The sequence below is a fragment of the Papaver somniferum genome, chromosome 7 (genome assembly GCF_003573695.1).
Source record: "Papaver somniferum cultivar HN1 chromosome 7, ASM357369v1, whole genome shotgun sequence".
Classification (NCBI taxonomy): Eukaryota; Viridiplantae; Streptophyta; class Magnoliopsida; order Ranunculales; family Papaveraceae; genus Papaver; species Papaver somniferum.
This window is the reverse complement of record NC_039364.1, coordinates 22,496,745-22,521,938: the sequence shown is the minus strand read 5'-3', so window position 1 is coordinate 22,521,938 and position 25,194 is coordinate 22,496,745. Positions and strand designations below refer to the sequence as shown.

Sequence of the window (25,194 nt, the reverse complement as noted above, 5' to 3'; positions counted from 1 at the left end):
CATGATTTGAATTAAGGCCAATTATATCGTGATACAAATGATCTTGAAAAAAAATTTAGCCAACAGGCATCGGTGCTATCTGTTAAAATTCATGGAAACAAACTTTGTCTTTACCATTAACCATATACACAATTACACAGGTATGTTAGGTTTTGTGCGAACGATTAAACATTTCTTGCTCGCGTCAAAATCATCAAGTGACATAGTTTTCATTAGAATATGGAAGTGTGTATAGTATACTAACAATCCCGTAGACTAGCCCGCCAAGGAAACCAGTATGTTAATTGGCTGTACGTTGAAGTAGACAATCGTGGACTCGTGGGTATCCAAGTCTTGTTAATTTGGGTAGGAGAACATCTTAATCAGGATATACGTACTCTACTAACTAAATGATATACTAACTTAGTAACATCTTATTCAACGTACTCTACCTCTTAGTCGTCTTGACCCCAATGAGGAAATGATATACTAACTTAGTAACATATTTGGGAAAAGCTATCTAAAAACTAAAATAGGATATTCGGGAAAGGGACTGAAAAGGCGGCCCATTGAAAATTTGAAATGGGAAAGCAAAGGCTAAGAACAAAAGAGATTTATACTATAGTATATTTTTACAACAAAAATCAGTAAACAAAATCTAGTTGCTGTTTTGCACTTTATATTAAAAGGTTGGTGGTAATCAACCAACAACTTGACCTTGGTTGCAAGTTGAATATTTGGAATCCCTTTTTCCTTTACGTTTCTCACTTTTGTAATGGTTGACTGACTGAACTTGGTGTTTTTGACGTCTGTGATTGTAAGAATTTGATTGGTGCGGACAATTGTTATCAAGGATTTTAGCACTTGGCTATGACAAGATGCTTGTCGATTAACATGGGACATAAACGATTTGACTTTGGTCAACTAAAAATGACTAACTTAGTAAAATTGTCCTCCTCGAATGAACTCCATGATTAAACTAATTTAAAGGAAGACAAGAATCTCGTGGGAAGAGATCAATCGGTACTTTCAAAAATATTTCAAGCTTTTTAGTCTTTTTTTTGTTTATCCTTCTTCATTTTTAATATTAAAAATATTCAAAACCAAAAAAATCATTTAGATTTTGGCTACTATCGGAAAAGAAACCATTTATAGCTTTTGAATGTTGTAGGCAAACTCAAGTTATGGAGCTTTCTTTATAGGTTATCAAAGTAAGAATAAACTACAATTTTCACTTAGAGAAGATTAATTTTTAAAGTGAAAACTTGGATTCGGTTCTGCTGCAGAATGTCGCCTAAATTTTTGCAATTTTTTTTTTTTTTTTGTTAGATTTTGGATTGTAAACTTGTTATTGGCCAACATATGTTAAAAATTTGCTTCTACAACAATAAAATTAGTAACATTTAGTTGTCATAAAACATTTAATAATGATTACAACTGCAAAACTATTTGTGACAAAATGCTTTCGAGACATTTATTAATGTCACAAACTGATTATTAACAAAAGAAAGAAACAATAGTTGCCCCCAACAATTTGGGGCTCTAAGCAGTCGCCTACTCCCAGATTGCCTCCCGCCAAGGCTAAGATTTATGGTGTGCTAATGTAGCAGTTAGATTGGCAATCCACGTCAGCTAGGACAACCACCTAAGTCTTATGGGTGTGCTAATCTAACAGCTAGATTAGTAGTCCACGTCAGCTGGGACCACCGTTCAGCGCTTTAAATTTCAGACGTCAGATCAAAAACAAATCGCCAAGGGCTGAACCATTCCGCGAAAAGGTGGTTTTCCCAGCACTGAATGTATTACGGTTCAATACCAAAGTAACGTGAAGATTGTATGCACAGAATGAAAGTGTTGTGAAGATGATATGCACACGAAGTATAAACAAGCAAATAACAAGAAAATTAATAAACTTTTAGGTTTTAGTTCGATGTCTGAATGATTACAGAGCTTGAGTATTTATAACTCTAGTGACTTCTTAAACAAACTATCAATAATTAAGGCAACTAATGACTGCCAATTAATAGAACTAACTAATTAAGGAAACTAGGTACTAAACAGGGTAATGCATAATAAAGGAATTAAGTGAACTGCAAGGTTGGTGTCCTAACATCCCACCACGCCTGAAAAATGGCTTGTCCTCAAGCCTTAAATTCTGGAAATCGAGCAAGAAGATCATCAGCATATTCCCAAGTTGCCTCCTCAATGGAATGGTCTTTTCATTTAACAAGCCATTTAATGCTAGCAGCATTGTTCCTCTTATACATCTTGCTCTTTTAAAACTGTATCAGGTTCCCATTCAACACCATCCACAGTAGTTGGTAGATGATTATTTACCTCAGTTGATGATCCAAGTTTCAGTTTCAACTGGGAACATGAAATACTGGATGAATCCTGCTAGTATCTGGTAACTCCAAACGATAAGCAATTGTTCCAATCTTCTCAATAACACGGAATGGTCCACAGAATCTTGGATAAAGCTTTGTATAGGTTTGATTAAGTACTGTGGTTTGACGATATGGTTGTAATCTCAGAAAAACCAAATCACCCACTGTAAATGAACGTTCAGTTCTGTGAGCATCAGCAAATACCTTCATTCTAGCCTGAGCATCATGTAAATTAGCTTTGAGGATGCGCAAGATTTGATCTCGAGCTTGTAATTTTTCATCCACAGTGTACACAGTTGTAGAACCATGAATATAAGTCGAAATTGTTGGTGGAATTCGACCATAAAGTGCTTGGTAAGGAGTCATTTTTATCGAGGAATGGTAGGTAGTATTACACCACCATTCTGCCCATGGTAACCAATTAGTCCAATCTTTGGGCTTAGCTCCAGCAAAACAGCGCAAGTAACATTCCAAGGTCTTATTTGTGATTTCAGTCTGTCCATCTGATTCAGGATGATACGCTGAACTACGGAAAAGCTGGGTGTCTTGTAGAGAGAAAAAAGCTTCCCAAACATTACTTATAAAAATAGGATCTCGATCACTAACTATTGACTTCGGCATGCCATGTAAACGGACAATCTCACGTACAAAAATGCCAGCAATCTTAGCAGCAGTGTAGGGGTGAGACAAAGCTATAAAGTGTGCATATTTGGTCAGTCGATCAATGACCACTAAAATAGAACTTTTGCGATTGGAAACAGGAAATCCATCCACAAAATCCATAGAAATATCCATCCAAACATCAGTAGGAATTGATAATGGTTGTAAAAGCCCAGGAGGTGCAATTGCTTCAGACTTGTTGCGCTGACAAGTATCACATTGCTGAATAAATTCTTTGATAGAAGATTTCATACCTTTCCAGTAAAAATTGAGTTGTAAGCGCTTGTATGTTCGTAGAAATCCTGAATGACCGCCCATTGGAGAAGAATGAAACTCACTCAGTAATTTAGAACACCAATTTGAAGTAGGTACTACCACAATATGATTTTTGTAACGTAGAATTCCAGCATTTTAAGAATAATGAGCTTTGTAGGCTGCATTGTTCTTTAAATCATCAATAAGAGTGCTTAAATTAGCATCTTCATGGCGCTCTTTGACAATTTCATCAATTCCATAAAATATATGAGTAGAAATAGCCAATAATTGAGAATTAGCTATATGTGACAATGCATCAGCAGCTTGATTTGTTGTACCACTTCTATAGAGAATCTCATAATCATAACCAAGCAATTTAGACAACCATTTTTGTTGTTCTATTGAAGATAACCGTTGTTCAAGGAAGTACTTGAGACTCCTATGGTCTGTATAAATTTTGAAATGTCGACCAAGCAGATAATTACGCCACTTCTGAAGTGCAGATACTATAGCAAGCATTTCTTTGTCATAAATTGATAAGTTAAGGTTTTTACCTGACAGTGGTTTACTGAAAAAGGCAATAGGCCTTTGTTCTTGCATCAATACAGCTCCTAAACCATTACCAGAAGCATCACATTCTAAGTAAAATACTTTGGTAAAATCTGGCAAAGCTAACACCGGAGTAGTTGTGAGAGCCAATTTTAACATCTCAAATGCCTTTGTAGCAGTATCATTCCATATAAATGCATTGTGTTTCAACAATTGAGTTAAAGGGGCACTTATCTTCCATAGTTTTTGACAAACTTGCGATAATATCCAGCCAAACCCAAAAATCCACGAAAATCTTTAATAGTATTTGGAATTGGCCAATTCTGAATAATAGATATTTTATCATTGTCAACTGCAACTCCTTTAGCTGAAACCACATGTCCAAGATATCCAATAGATGACTTAGCAAACTCACACTTTGAATCCTTAAGAAATAACTGATGCGATCTTAATACCTCAAATACTATCTTCAAGTGCTCAACATGTTCAGATACATATTTGTTGTATATTAATATGTCATCAAAGAATACTAGAACAAACTTTCAAAGGTATGGACGAAATATATCATTCATCAAACTTTGGAATGTTGCAGGAGCGTTTGATAACCAAAATGGCATGACCAAAAACTCGTAAAGGCCATCATGTGTTCTAAAAGATGATTTATGTATGTCAGAAGCATATAATCGAAGTTGGTTATAAGCAGAACGCATGTCACCTTTCGAGAAAATTGTTGCACCAGATAACTCATCAAGTAATTCATCCACTACTGGAATAGGAAATCGATCCTTTATGGTAACTTTGTTGAGTGCTTTGTAGTCAACACACATACGCCAACTACCATCCTTTTTGCGTACTAGCAAAATTGGAGATGAGAAAGAACTAGTGCTATGCCGAATAAAACCAGCAGCTTTAAGCTCAGAAACAATTTTCTCAATCTCTTATTTTTGAAAATGTGGTATCAATAAGGGCGCACATTAACTGGAGGAGTATTAGGTAATAAAGTAATACGATGATCATGGAATCGTGTTGGAGGCAGAGATGATGGAGAACCAAATATATTAGCAAATTGTGTCAATAGTTCAGAAATTGCAGTTGGTACCTTATGAGTAGGTGAAGTTGTTGAAGTAGAAACTGGAGATAATTGTAGAATAACTCCATGTTGTTCTTTAAGAAGCAACATCTCCACATAAGAACCATCCAAAAGCATTACTGAAGATGAATTATCTCCAACCAATAAATAATCTTTGTCAGAAGTATGAAATTTCATATGTAGTTTCTTGAAATCCCAAAGAATAACACCCAAAGATTGTAACCATTGAACTCCAAGAATAACATCATACCCACTCACATCTAAGAGAAAGAAATCAGTGGTACCCTGGTAATCTTGTAGTTTAATTGGAACAGCAGTACAAGAGCCTTGAGTAGTAAGAAAACCACCGTTACCCACCATAACCTTCATAGAATTAGGTTGAATTTAAGAAGAATAACCACATCTTCTATCTATTGTTGGATGAAGAAAATTGTGAGTTGAACCAGAATCTATCAGAAAAGTGATGGACTGACCTTTAACATGTCCAAGAATTCTCATTGTTTTAGGAGTAGGAGAACCAACAAGTGCATGCAAAGAAATAGTTGGTGAAGTTTCAGGTTGATCATAATCGGAGATAGGTTCATGGTCTTCAAAATTTTGCTCACTGTTCACAGAATTGGTTATCTCCACAATTGTACCACATGAATCAATTTCAAGACAGAATAATCTAGACTTTTCACATAAGTGTCCAGGTGAAAACATCTTATCACAGTTAAAACAAAGTCCTTTGGATTTTCTATCTTTAATCTCTTCCAAGCTTTAATCTAGTAGCACCAGGAGGAATAGTAGGTGTCTTAAGTTGAGGTGTAGAAGAGTTAGTAGATTTTCTAAACTGTGCAAATCTACTTGATTTAGAAGAAGAAGCTGCAAGCATTATTTCTTCTTGTTTAATGGCTTTCCGAAAAGTCTCAGATAAAGTTGTTGTCTCAAAAGTATACACAACAGCAGCAATATCAGGTTTCAAAGCATTAATAAAAAGATCAATGAGATATGGTTTTGGTATATCAGTAACAAAATTTAATATGCTTTTGAATTCAGTAATCAATTCACGAACCGTACCTTTCTGAGATAATTTAGTTAAAGCCATTCGAGGATTAACAAACTTGTCATCAACAAATCTTGCACGAACAGCTGTACAAAATTCTGGCCATGAAGGATTTCCAATTCTATCCTTAACCCATCAATACCAGGAATTGGCTTCTCCCTTACAATTTGCAGTAGCAACAGGAATCTTAAGTGCTTCAGCTGTATGATACAGGCTAAAGTATTGGTCAGCTTGAAAGATCCAGCCAGCAGGATCCTTACCTTCAAAAAAAGGAAATTTCATATTCAAGGAGGGTGCTCGAATTTCCGCAACACCAGTGTTACCATTACCAGCAATACTACCATTCTGGCCATTACCAATAATATCAGTGAATCCAGGTGGATGAGAATTAAGAGGAAAACGTGCCAGAAGAAGAGATGTCATGTTTCTATTCATGGTTTCAGCAAGCACAGCCATGCCTTGCTTATTAGTTTGCATTAACGTAGCCATATTCTTCTTATTAGTTTCCAGTAACACAGCCATATTGGTGTTATTGGAGTTTTGTAATTTTGTAAGCAAAGACTTCATTGTAGCAGCGGAACTCTTCTCTTGATCTTCATAAGCTTCAGCCATTGCTTCCATGAAATCATTAACTTTTGTTGTTAACTTTTCAACATGCTCAGAAAGACCATTAACTTCTTGAGTGATTGTCATCTTAAAAAAAAAATTGCTTGAATTTGAATGAAAATCTAACCTGCTCTGATGACAGATATTAGGGTTCAATACCAAAGTAACGTGAAGATTGTATGCACAGAATGAAAGTGGTGTGAAGATGATATTCACACGAAGTATAAACAAGCAAATAACAAGAAAATTAATAAACTTTTAGGTTTTAGTTCGATGCCTGAATGATTACAGAGCTTGAGTATTTATAACTCTAGTGACTTCTTAAACAAACTATCAATAATTAAGGCAACTAATTACTGCCAATTAATAGAACTTCTAGAACTAACTAATTAAGGAAACTAGGTACTAAACAGGGTAATGCATAATAAAGGAATTAAGTGAACTGCAAGGTTGGTGTCCTAACAGAATGATTCAGCGTAACTATCTAGTTGCTAGTTCACCTGCGAGCAACTGGTAGGAGAGAGAACTAGTGTTAACAAATAGGCAACACTCTTTTTTTTAATTGCAACACATTTCTGCTAATCTAGCAGCTCAATCTAGCCCATAAGACTTAGCCTAAGTGTTACAATTCAAAAAAAAAATGTTGTCTATTTGTTAACACTAGTTCTATTTCCTAGCATTTGCTCGCAAAAATTACCTTTTCGCGAAATGGTTCAGGCATCTAGATTTATTTTTTGATCTGACAGCTGAGATTAGTTGCACTGAACCATTCAGCGCTGGGTTGTTTAATTCTGCGACTAGCATGCTAGATTAGCACTGCCATAATACTTAAAAGGTTGTCATAACTGATGTGGACTGCTAATCTAGCTGCTAAATTAGCACACCATAGGATTAAGCCTAAGACCGCCCTGATCTGGATGTATAATAGGGGATGGGACAGCTTATGGTAAGGATAGGTATGCCTATTTTTATTTTTTGACAATATGAGCTCCAAATCCCATTTTTGTCCCATCTTTAGATTTTTTGCCTACTCCTCCTACTCTGATAGCTAGATATGTAACTCATCCCCTAATGGATACTTGCTTGCAAAATATCACTGATTAGGAACGGGCACTTTATCGGCGTCAAACTGTTTTATTCAACTAATATTATAATTGGTAATCGCCAATCCGGATGCCATTTCAGAAGTTATCTTTTAATTTCTACAAGTAAAAAAGTCATAGATTTTAGCGTTTAGATACCAGAAGCAGAAGTCGGAAGTAAAATGCTTCACAAAAAGTTGACTTCTCTGCTTCTCGAAGTCATTCTGAAATGTTATTGACAAACTGACATTTGATTTGTCAACTTCCAAAAGTCGAAAAGCAGCTTCTGTATGTACATCCAAACACCCTGTAAGAATTAGAAATAATTTTTTCGACTTGTAGAAATAAAAACATAAAAATTAAGTTCGAGTATAAAATTTTAGAACGACTTCTAGAAACAAAAACATCAACTATTTGCGAAACAAGATTTTTATGCTTCTGTCATCCAAAGACGTTGCATATTTACTTACGAAGCAAGTTGTTTTTAACTTTTGGAATTGATTCACCTTAAAAATGATTTAGTGATAGTCAAAAATCACCAAACCATAATTTTACCCACTATCATTCAATGGTCTTGCGCATGATGATAGACATCACAAAGGTTGTGTACATAAGAAGAATCAATCAACATGGTGGTCCCAAAATGAAATCTAAAGATTTGCAAGGGAAGTAATATGTGCACATACATAGCAAAAAGTACACCGAGTTGACCAAACCGGATCTAGCCCGCTAAACGTACAGAAAAGCAATCTCCACGGTCCGGTCCCCCCACCCACAACCAACAACATGATTCTTTCAGAAAAATAAGGAACCAAAAAACCAGTCCACACAATTCAAGAGGAATACATAATAGCCTTACGTCCCCATCCTCCTTTGTTCGTCCATCCAAATCCAATCTCACTTCTTTCTCTCTCTCTTATGCCTGAGAAGAAGAAGAGGATTTGAGAGCCGTCGTCTGCACTAATAACATCAGCTACTGTTCATCTTTTATCCTCCTCATCATCATCCATCTTGGCGGTTGCCACCTTGATCCAATCTAGAAAGGGCTTCATCCGCTCTCTGTTTCTCTCCTCCATCTGAAAACCACCCAAATCTTTCACTTTTTTCCCTCCCTTTTTCGGGTTATTACATTCAGAATCTGAATCTAGGATTATTTCAAACCTGGGTTTTAAATTATTTCTTTCGGTTTCTTATATTCTTTATTAATTTGTTATTTTGCCAACCAATTTTGTTTTTTTCATTTTCAATACCCCATACTCTCAAATCTTTTTAAGTAATATTTTTTTCTTTCGATTTTTAGAAGTGGGTTTGGATTTTTGGAAGCTTTTTTTGATTAATTGAGAGCGGGGATTTGGTGTCTGTCAATGGGCGCCTTAGATGAAGGGCATTTTAATGGAGATTTGAAAGAAAATGGAGTGAAAATTAATAAATGTTTTAAGGAAGAAGAATCAGAGAGTATCAGAAACATTAAAGAAGCTGTCAAAGTTCTTTTACAAGGATTAGGAGAAGATTTCAATAGAGAAGGTCTTAGAAAAACTCCACTCCGTGTTGCTAAAGCACTTACAGAAGGAACCAGAGGTCTGCTGCCATATATTATACTCAAATCTGTAGATAAAAACATACATTTATATAGATCTCACACTGTTGTAGCTTGTCTGGTTGGTGGTGGTAGATATGTTTGGGCACTTTACATTTCTAGAGTTATGAATTGCATTAACTATAACCAATCCAAATTTCATTTTGTTTAATGTCAAAAGAATTTTTCATTGTATTAGCGGATGTTGGTTAAGTCAATTAGGTAGGTACCTTGATATGTTTAGTTTGTATATAACTATGAGAGTATGTTGTACTCAATTAGGTGCCAAGTAGCTTAAGAGGTTTAAGAAACATGTTAAAAGAGTAAAGTTTTGGTTTTAGATTCTTAATCTTGATTTGTCGATAGTAATCTGCAAATGACCTTGCAAAAGGGGAGGCGTTTTTACATCTTTTAGGCAATTGTATGACACAAGTCATTGAACTCTGAACATCTGTTATCTTTTCGAGTCGGCTAGGTTAGGCTAAATTTACATAAAATTTAAGCCAATTATTGCTACATTTTAAATGTTTATTGCTCCTTTATCGGGTCTATAGCCAACTAAGTAGTTGGATGAGAAGTGGGAGCACAGTAAGTTCTTGACACAGGACAGTTATAAGTTAAGGTTTCACATAGAGTTTGAAATACATTACAGAAGATGCCTCGTAATTTGCTGCTTGTCTCAAATCTGATCTTAAACTGTTGAGTTCATTGAAACTGGACCGATGATAATACTCATGTGCTGACATCTTTTCATTTGATGTTTTTTTCTCCAGGTTACAAGCAAAACGTGAAGGACATCGTCCAAGGTGCTTTGTTTCCTGAAGCTGGTTTAGACAAGGCAGTTGGCCTTGCTGGAGGTGCAGGCGGGCTCGTTGTTGTTCGAGACCTCAACCTATTTTCGATCTGTGAATCTTGTTTACTACCTTTCCAAGTTAAGTGTCATGTCGGATATGTTCCCTCTGAAGAACGAGTAGTGGGACTAAGTAAACTCTCTAGGGTTGCTGATGTTTTCGCGAAAAGGCTACAAAGTCCACAGCGATTAGCAGATGAAGTATGTTCAGGTTTGCAAAACGGAATCAGACCAGATGGTGTCGCGGTTGTCCTCCAGTGTTGGCACATCCATTCACCTGAAGCTGAGCTGAATAGTGCAATCCCTAATTCCAATTCTTCTAAACATGACATGGAAGGATGGGAGAAAATTTTGGTCAGTTCTAGTTCAGGAATTCTTGGGGACCAAAACGGAGATTTTTGGGTTGATTTTGTCTCTCTTCTGAAGTTTAGAGGGGTAGATGTTGAAAAGGCTCGTAGCCAACCCTCCATCAACCGTAATTGGTGTCCATATAGACCTCTTGATGTCGTCTGCAATGGTCATTCCACTCCAAGAAATCCTTTAACTCACAGGGTATCGTGCAAAACAGAATCTCCGCTTCCAGCCATGCAAAATGCAGTATCCATGATGATTCAGTCTCTTGGTGAAGACCCATCAAGGAAAGAACTTACAGGAACCCCCCACCGGTTTGTGCAGTGGCTGATGAACTATAAGAAATGTGATCTGCAAATGAATATGAAGATGAATGGCTTTGGTTCTATTCATGTTCAAGATGAATTTCGGTCTGAATTAAACATCCAGCTGCAATCTTTATGTGAACATCACCTTTTACCATTTCACGGTGTGGTTCATGTAGGATACTTCCATTCAAAAGGAGCCGAACCCATTAAGAGGTCAGTGTTGCAGTCAATAGTACATTTCTTTGGCTGTAAACTTCAAGTGCAAGAAAGGTTATCAAGGCAGATAGCAGAAACAGTTTCTTCAATTTTAGGTGGTGACGTAATGGTGGTTGTGGAAGCAAACCACATTTGTATGATATCTAGAGGGATTGAAAAAGTGGGAAGTAGTACAGCAACGATAGCTGCACTAGGTCGATTTTCAAATGACCCGAAAGCAAAAGCTACATTTCTCAACTCTATTTCAAATGCGACTGCTGCATGAGGAAAATGAGGAGTTCTATGATCCAACTCCCTTATAAATTTCCCAATACCTGTTTTCCCCCAGTTACCCCTTTTTTGTATTTCACTTTTTGGAAATCTCTTTTCTATGATCTTTTTTCTTTTTTCATATTGTCTTTGGTGTTTGCAAATGTGTGACATGGCCTGAATAAAGAAGTCCTAAACAGGATCTTAAAGGCAGCAACGGAGGGTATCTGGGTTCAGCTGTAACATTCAATAACAAAACAGAAGATAATGAGATTCTGGGTGTTAGAACTTTTTTCTTTTCTTCCTCTTGGATTTTCTAGTACACTGTAAACTGAACTCCATTGGAAGAAATGAAATAGAAGTTTTCAGTTCCATATCTGCTTCCGCTTTTATCAGAACGGTTTTCAGTCGCTGTTTTTACCTTTTTTTTTCAACCAGTGGTGCTGCCAGTTATGAATTTTATGAAAATGATCTATGCTAATTGTAAGACTGCCTGTGCTTTCTCAACAAGGTATACATCAAGCCTGCAACTACCCGGAACATTGTTGCATTAGTCATTGTCTAGCAGAACAAGGGAGGTCAGGCAATGCTGTTTTGCAGAATTATCATGCTTCAATAATTAGTGTGGACACTATCAGTTTTCTCCCCTTTGCCTTCATTGTAAGGCAGTTGCTGAACGAAAAACTCAAAAAGAAAATTTACTTTTCATCACTAGCACATAATAGGACTGCAGTTCCTGTATTTTCTAGTAATTTGTCCTGTGAACCTCTCCGACTAAATTCTCACTACCAGATGCCTGGTCTCAACAGACCAACTTAAATTTGTGTTTGTGGTCTCATACACAAATTTGGGTCATGTTTTTTCAACACTACTCTCAAAAGGAACGAATTAAAGTAACATCGAAGATATAAGTACAACCAAGCAGTATTTATAACGTAAGCCAAATCCTTGCAGGTATTATGTAACACAACGATCACAAAAAGACCAACAAGCGTTCACTTGGAGCTATATAGAATTTTATTTACACACTTGTTTTTTCTTTATTTCTTTTTTGTTATTCTGATGGACATATAAACAGAAGTTGCAGGACATAACTAAGAAACTACTTACTTACATAAACATACAATTGGAGAAGATGCTAAAGAGGCTGCACACTAGAGAAGAGTAGTCAACCTAAAGACTGTAAAGGCTATTCTAACCTTACCAAAGGTGCCTCATTGTATGCCAGTTTCTGTGAGTTTCTCTTTTAAACATCCAGTAACGCATCGCCTTCAAAAAATCTGAGCTATGACTGGAATAGTGCTCTGCATTCCGAACTATTTTGTCCTTTGATAGAATGATAACTTTCCATTTATAGAATAAACAGATGCACAACATACATATCATGATGATAAATATAAATATTCCGGGAACCTGCGTTCATGGAGTTAACAATGTTAGGTATGAAAGTACAGAAAAATTCAACAATTATAAACACTCACTTGCAGGATGCTAATTTATCACGCGCTTAGAATGTTTATCTCCCATTTCTTTTTAGATGAATAGAGTGAAGATTTACGATTTTGAAAGGCTACATTAACTAATCACTTTTGACATCTGTTCATTTTACTCAAAAATATGCTATTGCAGACACAAAAGCTGACATGAGAAAGATACACTTCCCCGAATCCCATGGTACTAATATATGGACAAAGTAGATAACAGTCGGCACAATAATTACTAATTCATACTTGAAACACATCTACCAAAACTTTGTGCATTAGAGAAACAGGTTTCACCTTGAGTTTATGAGGAAGATTTCTATCAGCACGCTCAAGGGAATATCTTAACATGTCTGCTATTGTTAATTCAGTAGATGGGTCACAGTTATCTGCAAACAAGATAAAGAACAAGGTATCTTCAAGCTCTCAAGGTTGCCCACTGTCAGAATAGCATTGTCCTGTGAAAGAAACAAAGTGAATAGTTTGAGGAATAACCTGGGATGTCGAAAATTTGTGTATCTGGTGGAATGCCAAGCAACTCTCCCAGATGCAAACGTACACGAGCACGGTTAGAATGTGACATAAAATCTCCATGTGTGATCACGACAACAGGTTTATCATCTGCAAATGTGAAGCAACATGCTATAATATGAGCCTATTGATAGAATGTATTCATTAAAACTTGATGAATCTTTCCTCTCAAATGCCATACTGTGAAATTTTTGGAAACACAAAATACAACAGCAATGGTGAATTGGACAAGTTCACAATTTGGAATCTCCATGGGATATGAATTTCAAATCTAGTGATTATTTATTTCTGATACTCTCTTTGATACATCTCCAAAAAATCCACACCTCAATTCATCTTCATGCTAGCCTGAGGAAACATTAATATGTTCAACATACTGACTTTAAATGAGGTGGTGGACTGGAAGGTTCATCTCTCATAATTCTTCAGGGACGTAAAAATATATCTCTTGCTTCATAGGCCAGCATAGAGATTCTGTGAAGGGCAAGTAGTAAGAACAATCCCCACAAATACCCTAGCGGTCCAGGAATCTAATACCAGATAAGTCATAGTTAACAGATGAGACACTCAACTGGCGTACCTCATTTTCATCAGATTATAACAATTTGGCTTGTTTTAGAAGATGGTTATCCACCCTAAGCAGCATTCTTGCTAATGTATAACCTTTCAGACTTCATCAATCTAGGGCTAAATGATGCCATCAAAATGAGAACAGGTTCTGTGAGATCTACAGAAAGAATTCCTACAGAGAGGTATCCCAACTAGAGCAATCCTAAATGCAATTAACAAGTCAAAGATATTAAGGAAATCCACACAATCGTAAAGCAGCTATACGGATATATTCTACTCTAAGAACAATGAGGAAATTTCAAAAGATGACGAAGAGATAAAACCTTTAAATGACAAATAAGGGCTGCTAAAAGTCTTTGCAACCATGTATGTGCACTTCTTGTTGTCTTCATCTTCCATGGATTTCAGAACTGAAAGTCCATTGACAACAAAAATAAAAAAGCCAACCCTCCTCCTCACTCCATAAAACCAGCCTAAACCACGTGCTTTGTGGTTCAATTTCTCCTTCACACTTGAAGCATCTGAATCCCTGTTTTATCAATTTGCCAAACGAAAGAAATAATAATAATAATATCACTAGGAAAAATAAAAAACAGGAACCTTCATCTTAAAAGGTGAAGGTTGGGACAATAACCTGATAACTAGTTGGCCATGATGAACACCATTGATCATCCAATTTTTAAACATTTCAGAATTGTCACGTGAATCTTCTGATAAACTCCTTGTGTCGTACAAGCAAAAAGAAGTTGAACCTCTGGGTACCATGTATTCATGAAGAAAATAGGTCCCGTCTCCAGCTGATGAATTATCTGCACAAGTTAAAGATAGCAGCTAATGTTTCACAACCCATCAACTTAGACAAACAAAGGTTATACTTGTCAAACTAATAAATACAGAAGAAAGAACATGTCTCACATGATACTTGAGCCCTCTCCGATGTAAACTTGTTCTCCCCAATGGCTCTTGAAATTCTATTCACAAGGCTACTCTTTCCAGATCCTTCTGGGCCAATTAACACGAGGGTCGTTGTCTTTGGTATATCATAATCACTCACATCCATACCAGCAACCTCTTCAATCCAAGCTCCAGGCTTATAGCTGCATGGATTCATTAGAACATCCAAGAAAAGGATTCATTACCACATCCAAAAAGACGACTACTTTAGACTCTTTCGAAAAACACTTCTCAGATCTAAGATTCTTAAGTAACTGCACGTGCCCAAATGATGACCATCTTTTCATAGAGTTTCAATTTCATGCAACCCATTTACTCTTCGAAACAATTTTCTTCAATAAGTCAAGTTGTTATAATCGGAAGTACATAGAACACAAATCACTTCTAAGCTAGAAAAATGAACTTACTAAGCCGAGACACGCATGTAATAAGAATATGACCGGAATCTGATCTGGATTGCATCATGCACCAATTCAATGTGAAATTGAAGCGGGGCTTCAATTTGGGATTCAAATAGATGACAATTGCGATATATTTTCCCTTAAGAAGCCAAAAATGACCATACTTTTACACAAATGGTACCTTAGCAATGCCAAAAGAGCTTCTCTAACTTAAAACATCATAGGAACCATTAAGTTCTACAGACAAAGAACTCAAATCAAGTGTAAATACCATAGTAAGCTTATCAAAAATTAGTGAATCACAATACCTAATTATCATGTCTTTGGCTTCTTTCAAACCTCCAATTTGGTCTTCCAAATTATTGTAATTCTCCATGATTTGTTGGTAAGCTTTGAATCTTCTCATCTTTAGAATCTCAGAATCATAAGAACCAGAAGAACCCAAACAGAAATCCAGTCCATCCACTTCCTTAACACCCATGATATCATCACTAAATTATCCAAAACCCAACATCAAAATCATCAAAATTAGTAGAATTACAGAAAGGGGAGCTGAAAAAGACATGTCATTTTACCTTTGGGTATTGTTATTTGGTGATGAGAATTGAAGTAGGTCATCCAAGTTATGATCCAACAATACTTCTTCTTCTGCAAATGAAAACAAATGGGGTTATCAATGTTTTTTTCTAGAAAAGAACAAAAAATCAAGAGAGAGAGAGAGAGAGTCAAAGAGATACCTTGAAGAAGAGAGAAAGAAGAGGAGGAGGTAGAAGAAGAAGAAGAAGCCTCACTACAATCTCCACCACCGCCCATGATTCAATCCAAGTTCAGGTACTAGTTTTCCAGTGAGAGTTAGGATCGAGGAAAACACACTTATTGAAGAAGATGCTGGATGAAGCTTTTTACGTGGTGCGTTTACTAATTCATTATTTGGATTCTATCAACACGTAAGTTCTATTTTTATCTTATCATGACCGGTTGGTGCTTTGTGCCCCCACCATACGAAAGTGGCCAAGGAAAGGGGATCTCAGTATATCCGCAACAAGATGAAATTGTGCAAGCCATTATATGCGCGAGCCTGTTGGCAACTAGAAGCAAAAGTCATTCTCAGGTTTTTCAACCTAGCCTTTTGTACTTTAATGGATGAATGAAAGTAAGAAATTTCTACATAAAAAAAAAAAAAAAAAAAACATGATAAGCTCATAAATGGAGAAGCTTCATTGGTATGACTAGTTTTCAATTGCTTAGCTATATGATAAGCCTGTATAGATGAACATTGTGCAGAGCCTTTTCCCAAAATGCAGAAAGCTAACTACTGTTATGTGCCCTCCCAAAAGAAGTTTGTCCCACTGACTCTGATCTTTCTGTTAGTTCTTCAACCTGTAAAGATAACGTACTCGAGAGTACTTAATTCTTGGGTATACCAGTCTTGCAAAATCAGCGGCCACACTTGTTCGCCTGAACTTACCGTTCAGTGTTTCAAGTAGACTCGGTTAAACTAAAACAAGAAATCACTAATTTATCTATTCACGGCAGAAGAAGCTTTGTCCATGGTAATCATCCACAAGCAGGTTGATCTTGATTCATCAGTTAACTTCAATATGACGCGGCAGAAGTACACCCAGTTGGTGATTCTAACCATACTCTTTTTTTTCATCGCAGTAGCCATGTTCACTGAATTACCTGAATCCGCCATCTGTTGCTGTAAGGGTCTTGAAGTAAGATCCTTTGTTGTGCTCGTCTCAGTACGTGGACGCTTGATACCTACTCCTTCCTTTGTCAGAACATTTTGACATGGGTGAGGTATAGTCCATGTGTGTCCTTTACTTTCAATTGTTCTAACTTCATATCCTCCAAAGTACGTTTGCAACCGTATGCGACTGTAGTGGCGATGCTCGATGTTGTTGAAGTCTTCGTCAGGCAAAGCTGGTTGCCACTCATCGACATCTCTATAACCAAGATTAGGAGTACATGGTACTCCGACAATGTAAGCTAAGGTTACATCCTCAAAATTGAAATTTTCCCCAAAAGGAAACCATGCACATACTTCGTCATAGTTGTGCCAGTCTAATAACCAGAAAGGTCTACCAGTTGCTTCAGTTGATAGAACAGACATGTGCCACCCAGTTTTCTTCCTCTGCATTGCAGACAAAATGCCGTAGAAAAACTCTGCGTTGAGAATGAAGCCATTAATAGCAAACGGGTTTTCAAGATTGTCGATCTTAGAATTGTCGGCAATAACTGGAATAAATATTGAACTATCCATTGTACCAACGATGCGTGTAGGTCTTATGGAAGCATTTACTTCTCTCAAGAAGGCATCATACACAGTTGAGTAACGAGTCGTCTTTCCTACAATTGATTCCAAAAATGGTGTTGGCGGAGTGAGATTACAGGCATCTCTAATGGAAATGTACAAGTCGACAAACCAATGAGAAATGTAGACTCTGGCAAGGGTTTCTGATGCTGCAGTCACGACAGTAGAATGCGGATAAAACACATCATGGATATCTCTAAAGACCCGCCATTGTGAGAGGAATTGTTTCCCATAAATTCCAACAAGACTATTGAAAATCTCTTGAGTGTTTAGAGATATGAGCCTCCTACGCTTGACACTGGTATAAAACTTGGGGCAAATTTTGTTGTTCTGTATGAGATAATATGTTGCTTTTTCCAAACTATGCGTAGGACTTTCAGTTGTATGGTCGGTCATTGTAAAATTGTAATAGTAACTCTCCAGCAGTTGATTATCTACTTGTGGCTCTTAAACGAAAACCCTAATTTTCCCCAATCTAGCAAATAACAGACGCTCAATTATAATTTCAAAGTTCAGGTTTTCCAAACCCTAGCAATCAACAAACCAAAAGAGCGGTGCCAAAAGAGTACGGAAGAATGAAGACGACTCATACCTTGTTTCCATCTCGTGACCTTTTGGACTCTCCTCCACACCAACGAGATTCGCACTTTGAACTTCAAAGTTTGAAGACAGAATGGAATCAGTATTCTGGACTGGACGGAAAAGAACTTGTTGGTGCCTAAATCGGAGTTCAGTGGTCAACGGACCGTATAAGAGCATGTTTGGCTCAAGGAAAAGTAATGTTACTCGGCTCATCTCTCATAACATGTTCGGAATCATCGGATAGAACAGGAGTTGTTCTTTTTAGAAAGATTTTTTTGGGGACCATGGTTTTTTTTGGGACCATGATTTTATTTTGGGTAAAGACATTAGAAGTAAATCTAGGTCATCTCTTATCTAGATATTTATATTAATACCTAAATTATCTTCCTGATTAATTTTGGGTGATGATTAGCTAGTGTTAATAATAGTTAGTGTAATGATTAGTGAGATGATTAAGTTAAAGATAATTAGTGAGATTAAAAAATCAGATGAGTTTTTTTTTTTAAAGAAGTAGAATTATTGAGAGAGTAAAGTTAGAGAAGATGAAGAAGGAAAACATGAAAAACGATGGATTTTACCAACCACAACCGGAGGAAGGGTATTTGGGTACCCAGGTATGCTTCAAACTTAGATAATGTTGGTTGAATTGCTCCAAACTTTCAAAAAATGATTTTTTTTATGTAAATTTGGGCCAGTTCGGTTAACCATATGTCAACAACATGTAACCGAACACATCTGAAAGTGTAGTTCGGTTACCATATGTCAAGAACATGTAACCGAACACACCTGAAAGTGTAGTTCGATTACGTTTCCAAACACGCAGGTTACCGAACTCGCTCGTTAATGGAGGTTTTGGTCGTACAATGCAATGTTCGGTTACCTAGGATAAAATGGTAGGTAACCGAACTTTGAACTTGACAATTTATTTGAGTACATCTTGTGTGTTCGGTTAGTTCGCAAACTTCAAGGCAACCAAGTTCCCAACCGAACTTCAGGTTAAAAGTAACCCAGTGTTAGAAGTTCGGTTGGTTCGCAAACTTCAACATATTTTGCGAATCAACCGAACTGGGCTTATAGGTAGAGTTCGGTTACAAAGAAAACTTAATAATTTTGCGAACGAACCGAACTTATGGACTTGTATTGTTCTAATACAAGGAGTTCGGTTAAAAATATTTCTTTGCGAATCAACCGAACTTTGAGTTCGGTTAAGAAAAAAATAATTTGTGATAACCGAACTTTTTACTGAAAAAAAACTCCATTAAACCTCTCTGCAACTTCCATTTTCAACTCATTTTGATGATTAGTTCTCATTTATTCAACCAAAAACGAATGACAAGTAATGGGTTTGTGAGAATATCTTTGTTAATGTTTTAAATTAAGCTATATATATAGTGGTGGTGGTAATCGGAGGTGGTGGTGGTAATCGGTGGTTGTTGGTGGTGATAATTGGAGGTAGTGGTGGTGGTAATCGGCGATGGTGGGCGGTGGTGGTAATCGGTGGTTGGTGGTGGTGGTAATCGGCGGTGGTGGGTGGTGGTGATGGTGGTAATCGGTGGTTGGTGGTGGTGGTGGTAATCGGCGGTGGTGGGAGGTGGTGGTGAGAGGAGGTGGTGATTATATATATATAGAGAGAGAGAGGTGGTTATTGTGTTGGTTTTAAATTAAATTAGGTTAAGGGTAGGTTAGTCATTTCAATGTTCTAGGACACCCGTTATAACTATAGGGAAGGTGGCCTAATAAGACCATGGTCCCTAAAAAATCATTCTTTTTTTAAATAGAAATTATAGTTTAATCCCAAATTGAATGGGCTTTGGACAATCTAGTCCTGCTCCCTCAAGCCTAGTACTAAGAAATCCAAATTTGTCCAATCTCGAACGGGTCAATCCTTTTATGAACGATTCGGTCCAAAACAACTTTTTTTGGTGACAAAAATACCCGTCAGGTCATTCTTCATCTTCTCTGGATTTTTTTTTTGTGGCGATGAAGAAGATTTCTTCGATTATCTTCTTCTTCATCTCGATTTCTCTACTTGTCAGGTTCGGGTTTTATTTTCTGTTTACTTTAATTTATCCATATCCATTATCATCTCGATCTAAACTCACAAAATCAGATTTCAAAACTTCAATCTAGGGTTTTCATTTTTGATTTTGTAGATATGGATTGAGAAGGAGAAGACGTTGGCGATGATGAAACCAGGTGGTGTTTCTGGCAGCTACACACAAACGGTAAAGAAGATGATTCGGGACTCCAATTTCAGTATTCTCCGGGGGACGACTGTTCAATTAGATGAAGAAATTGCAGCTCACTTTTATGCTGAACATTCTAAACGAAGATTCTTCAACAACCTTATCAAATACATGACAAGGTAATTACTTACTAGATCATAACAAGGACACATAATTTTTGTATCTTCATTTTATTTTTGCTCATAAGATGTTTGATTATTCACTTTACTGAGATTGAATTGCTTACAAATACTGAGACACTAAGAAAGTATCCACATGTATTGTTTTGGAAATAGGTTAAAAATTGCAGAAGGTTTTTGTTAATTTTAGACTTCTTTGATTACGTTCGGCTAGAAACTTTGTGATTGTAGTTTGTCATGCAATAAGGTGAGCCGAGTGAATTGTAGCCCCCGTTGATGTGAATTCAACTAGAGTTGGACGTACTTTTAATTTACAGGATGTGAATCAGATATTGGATTGTTTCAACAGTCGCAGCATATTTTGAGCTTTAAGTATGTGGAGCCTGTTATTAAGGGCTAAAACAATTAATCATTTGCGGACTAAGTCACTAATCTAACCAAAATGACTATGAATAGGTTGAAAACTGTCCTAGTTGGTACCGACATAGAATGTTAGAAATGAGAATTTTATAGGTATAATTATACAAATTGGAATATGTATTGTTTTGGTTAAGTTCTCTTATTGAATGAATCCTAATTTAAATTTAAATCATGAAGGAAGTCCAAGATTACTATTTTCTGTTAAGAAAATTACTGGAAAGGTTATTTTGTTTAGCATAACTTGGTTAGTACTAAATGTTGGTCGATTGAATCTTGTTTTTCCCACAAGGCATCATTATGTCTTTTTATTAATACACATTAATCAGTTATAGTGATAGCTTGATGTGGCATCACAAACTTCATGGATTTTTACCTCATTTAGATAATAATATATATTGGGTTTAAAGGATTTATATCTACTGTCTCAATCAATCTTTTAGGGATTGAGTTTGACCAAAGGCATGTATTGTTATTCGCGTGAAGCCATATAATTGTGCCGAACTAACCAACAGTTTAAGTGACATTTGAGTTGATGTTTAGAATCTTCTGATATCGAGTTTCTTTCATATTTATCTCTGATGCAAAAAAAAAAAAAATGTTGGTGAGATCCACTACAGGTTCCATTTTTGAATCAAGCTTGAGTGGATGGTCCAAATATTTTATATAGCCTAAAGCTTGTAAGAGTAGAGACTTATCAAATGTTATAGAGGCCACTAGTCCGAGTTCTTATCTGGCTCACTACAATCTACTGATACTTTAAACACTTGCTTTATTAGTTTGTGCACAATTTGTTTTTAAATTATTAATGTGTACATATTTGTACACATGTTGATTATTTAGGTGTACATAGTTGTACACATGTTATTTATTTTGAAGTCTAAGAAATTAGGGAAAGCACTAATATGTTGTACACATGTTATCTTTACGTACCTATCTCTTTTTGTTCTTCTCTTACCGAAAAAGTTGTAGGCCTATCTTTCTCGTGCGTTCTTCTCTCACTGAAAAAATTGTAGGCCTATCTTTCTCATGCACAAATTCAAGAGTTTCTTCACTTGGATAAACAAATTATGCTACTATATAGTGTACCTTTATTAGTCTATTTAAAGACTGTATATTAATGATCTCCAACTGTACACACTTGTCTAGATCGCTAGGCTATTACACATGACTCATCCTTGTGTGCATGTATCTAACAGTTGACTTAATTTTCGTATTATCAATCTCCCATCTAATTTTTTTTTAAGCCTATCTTGCATTTCTGCATATTTCTACAGATGATTTGTTATAAGTTGCGCAGACAAAATAAATGGGAAGACTTGGATGAAACTAAAAGTAAATAGAAGCTTCGAAATGTAGATTTAACTAGCTCTTAATGAAGTTGTCATGGTTGTGGTGTTTGTGAACTTTCCATTTTCACAATGTCTCCATGTAGTCGAAAAATTTCGTTAAATCATATTCCCGTTCATTTAGCACCTCGGCCGGCATACGAGATTTTATTTAGGTCACTATCTGTGGACTTGTTAAATTTATCCTTCTGGCTATGGATATTGTCTATGTTAGTTGTTACTGAGTATAGGCACCCATGAAACTAGGGTGTACAAACTAGTGCACATGTGAATAACTAAGGTGTACATAATTGTACACATGTTGGTTCTTAATGTGTACATAATTGTACACCTATTGTATGTGTTTCTCTCTGTCTATATGTGTTTTTTATGTTTTACATATACTTAGTTTTTGTTCGATTGTAGATGTATTGTTGATAATTTGTGATTGTGTTCTCTTTGTTTCAGGATCCTTTTGTTATTGGAGAGAAAGTCTCAGCCGTTAATTTGAGTTTGGCGCCAAAGTTTTACCACCTTGAGGTTGCTCTTGAACATTTTAAGAGCTGGAGTGTTCCAGAGAATTTGTCTCATGTCAGAAACTACATGAAGGTTTGCAAAAAGCTTGTTATTCTTAATCACACATAGTTTATTCCCATAATTAGTTTTGTTTGCATAAACATACTTGAAGAACTGCTAAAAGCTTGTTGTTCTTAAATACACATACCAAATGCCCCTCATACTTTTTGTTTGTATATCGAAGAATTGTCTTTTATCAATTAGCAGTCTAGTTGTTCCGATTCAACCAATTAAGTTCTCCATGTTTGTGGTTTCATTTTTATTTTTGTTTACACGTGTTCATTTTGAAGTCTAAGAAAAGGGAAATCAGTAATGTCTACATAGTTGTACACACATGTTATGTTATTTAGGTGCGCATAGTTGTCCAAATATTGATTAGTTACGTGTGCATAGTTTTCCAAATATTGATTATTTAGGTGTAAATAGTTGTACACTTGTAGGACAATATTTTATATATACAAACCAAAAATTAGGGAAAACACTAGTTGTACAAGTGTTGGATTTTCTATAGGTGTGTACAAAGTTGTACACTATTGTGTTATCTCAGCAATATGTGCATATTTTGTGGTATAAATGTTGGATTTTTTTACCGCAAAACATCAAAATTTACTGGATCTCTTTCTTATACTTTTATGGTAACTGCAGGGCCTTGTGTCATCTTTTTGACCCTATGAAATTCAGGAGCAAATATGACTTTTCCGAGAAGTATAAGAACCTCATATCTCTTACTGAACTTAAGATATATCTCTTTTGTTGCTTGTATGGGTTCATTTTTCCATCTGATTCTTATTCCTTCAAATCTATCTGATCTCCTCTTAGTTTATGTTGGTCGATAATGTTCTTGGATATGGACTTGTACACATGGGTATACATGTTTTTGGTACATATGTACACATGTTATTTTCTATTGTGTGCATGTTAATTCATTTTTTTAGGGACTCGTAAGTTCAAAATGGTAGAGTGCCCAAGCTTATCACAAGGTTGCAGGTTGATGGTTCAAATTCATTTGAGTTTCCATGTTATGTTTATTTAATATGGATAGTGTTATTGGTGCTTAGATGGACGATTCAAGCTGTATGTGGTGTACAAATTGATGTACCGTGTCTTGTCTTTGTGTTTTCTGGATTTTTGTAAATGTGTATGTTTGTACACCAATGTAAACTAAGATTTTCTGAAAAATGAGAATGATATAGTCATATGGGTACTCTTTTTGTAGTTGTCGGAAAGAGCTTTCCAAATATATAAAGTTTGCGAATTTTGGACAAACGATTTGAAAGATAAATTGTTTTTAATTTTTTTTTTATATTATTTAAAATTGTTGACATCATCATGAATCACTTTGGATTAAACTGCAAATATTTGGACTAAATTGTAAACCAGAAGATTATTAGTGTACTTTCCATAAAAAATGACTAATTTGTACCTAGTTGAATGGGTTAGGACTAACTAGTATATTTGGATGGGATTTTGGACTAAACCGTATTTTCCCCTTTTTTTAATTCTATCAAACGAAAAGTTGGTTACAAAACTTTTGAATAATTTCTAAAAGTAAAATAGTTAAATTGTTTTTGTTTCTAATGTGTGGGATTGATTTTTTTTGTTCTAGTTTCCAAATACCCTTTTAAACAAGTAACTTGGTAGAGCATCTCCAAGAGAAGGTGCAAAAAATCCTATGTGGATTTTTAATTTAGTCCTTTTATTTATGGGGTCTACACATAGAGTAAATATAGGACCTCATATCTAAAATATCATCTCCAACAGTGAGATATTCAACCATTGGAATTAAAAGAAAATTAGTTAAAAACATGACGTGGAGGTGCAACTGGAGTGTAAATAACACTTTCTTGAACACCTTCGTATTTAATAATTGGTCCCTCCTAACTTGTAGGTCCCTACTGTTGGAGATGAATTTATGCCAAACGGGGGTCTAAAATCCTATGTGTCACTAAAAATAAATAAATCTACCCTCTGTTGGAGATGCTCTTATAGAGGCTAAAAACACTATTAGAGGGGCCTATATAATAGGACAAAAAGGGTCATTAGATGGTAATTTCTGTAGTGATCTACACTACAATAGGCTAAATTAGGGTTCAATCTTACAGGATCTACGTTGTAGAGATTGGAAAATAAAAACCTCAGAGAGGCAGCAGAGATAAAACTCAAAATAAAATCTTCACTGTCTAGTTTAGGGTTACAGGAAAGAATAAAAGAGAAACGAGTGGTCTGGTCAACACGAGCCAGACACACGTACAAGGTGTTCAACTAAAGACATTCAACAACAATGATAAGAACACCCTACAGTGTAGCTAATTCGTACAAGGGGGTTATGACAATGCCCACCCCTACAGCGTATCCTTGTCCTCAAGGAGGAACTTAGGAAAAAAGATCTGATGAAAGATGTGTCTTCCCAAGTAGCATCCCCATCAGCAGTGCGGGACCATTGGACCTGCACCTGTGGAACATGTTGGC

The 25,194-nt window shown here is 36.1% G+C and overlaps 3 protein-coding genes and 1 long non-coding RNA gene across 5 annotated transcripts; 2 read left to right on the top strand and 2 right to left on the bottom strand.

The window, feature by feature from the left end:
• Positions 1-8,502: 8,502 nt before the first annotated feature.
• On the top strand, positions 8,503-11,577 carry LOC113296685 (GTP cyclohydrolase 1-like). The gene is made up of 2 exons (XM_026544997.1): positions 8,503-9,231; positions 10,003-11,577. Exons 1-2 carry the CDS (start codon positions 9,018-9,020, stop codon positions 11,217-11,219), a joined length of 1,431 nt encoding a protein of 476 aa, XP_026400782.1. The 5' UTR covers positions 8,503-9,017; the 3' UTR covers positions 11,220-11,577.
• A 534-nt stretch (positions 11,578-12,111) lies between these two features.
• LOC113296683 lies at positions 12,112-16,206 on the bottom strand. Its single transcript, XM_026544994.1, has 9 exons — positions 15,878-16,206; positions 15,716-15,788; positions 15,449-15,631; positions 14,701-14,882; positions 14,420-14,594; positions 14,109-14,314; positions 13,180-13,305; positions 12,982-13,073; positions 12,112-12,616 (listed from the first exon to the last, which is right to left on the bottom strand). The coding sequence occupies exons 1-9, from the start codon at positions 15,951-15,953 to the stop codon at positions 12,404-12,406; spliced, it is 1,326 nt and encodes a 441-aa protein (XP_026400779.1). The 5' UTR covers positions 15,954-16,206; the 3' UTR covers positions 12,112-12,403.
• A 299-nt stretch (positions 16,207-16,505) lies between these two features.
• On the bottom strand, positions 16,506-18,227 carry LOC113296684. Of its 2 annotated transcripts, none has more exons than XM_026544995.1 (2): positions 18,050-18,227; positions 16,506-17,932 (listed from the first exon to the last, which is right to left on the bottom strand). In XM_026544995.1, the coding sequence occupies exon 2, from the start codon at positions 17,851-17,853 to the stop codon at positions 16,660-16,662; it is 1,194 nt and encodes a 397-aa protein (XP_026400780.1). In that variant the 5' UTR covers positions 17,854-17,932; positions 18,050-18,227; the 3' UTR covers positions 16,506-16,659. The 2 variants fall into 2 exon arrangements, with proteins under 2 accessions (XP_026400780.1, XP_026400781.1); XM_026544996.1 differs by having other exon boundaries at positions 16,506-17,492.
• A 1,803-nt stretch (positions 18,228-20,030) lies between these two features.
• LOC113293391 lies at positions 20,031-23,910 on the top strand. The gene is made up of 4 exons (XR_003332273.1): positions 20,031-20,075; positions 20,193-20,404; positions 22,618-22,758; positions 23,371-23,910. It is a non-coding gene; the product is annotated as an uncharacterized LOC113293391 (long non-coding RNA).
• Positions 23,911-25,194: the final 1,284 nt, after the last annotated feature.

What these genes read in the sequence shown, in the direction of transcription:
- LOC113296685 (XM_026544997.1), top strand. Translation starts at nt 9,018, where the DNA reads ATGGGCGCCTTAGATGAAGGGCATTTTAATGGAGATTTGAAAGAAAAT. An exon ending in ACTTACAGAAGGAACCAGAG is followed by an intron (nt 9,232 to 10,002) that starts GTCTGCTGCCAT and finishes TTTTTTCTCCAG; the next exon opens with GTTACAAGCAAAACGTGAAG.
- LOC113296683 (XM_026544994.1), bottom strand. Translation starts at nt 15,953, where the DNA reads ATGGGCGGTGGTGGAGATTGTAGTGAGGCTTCTTCTTCTTCTTCTACC. An exon ending in GCCAAAGACATGATAATTAG is followed by an intron (nt 14,883 to 15,448) that starts GTATTGTGATTC and finishes GAATCCATGCAG; the next exon opens with CTATAAGCCTGGAGCTTGGA. An exon ending in ATCTTCCTCATAAACTCAAG is followed by an intron (nt 12,617 to 12,981) that starts GTGAAACCTGTT and finishes CCATGAACGCAG; the next exon opens with GTTCCCGGAATATTTATATT.
- LOC113296684 (XM_026544995.1), bottom strand. Translation starts at nt 17,853, where the DNA reads ATGACCGACCATACAACTGAAAGTCCTACGCATAGTTTGGAAAAAGCA.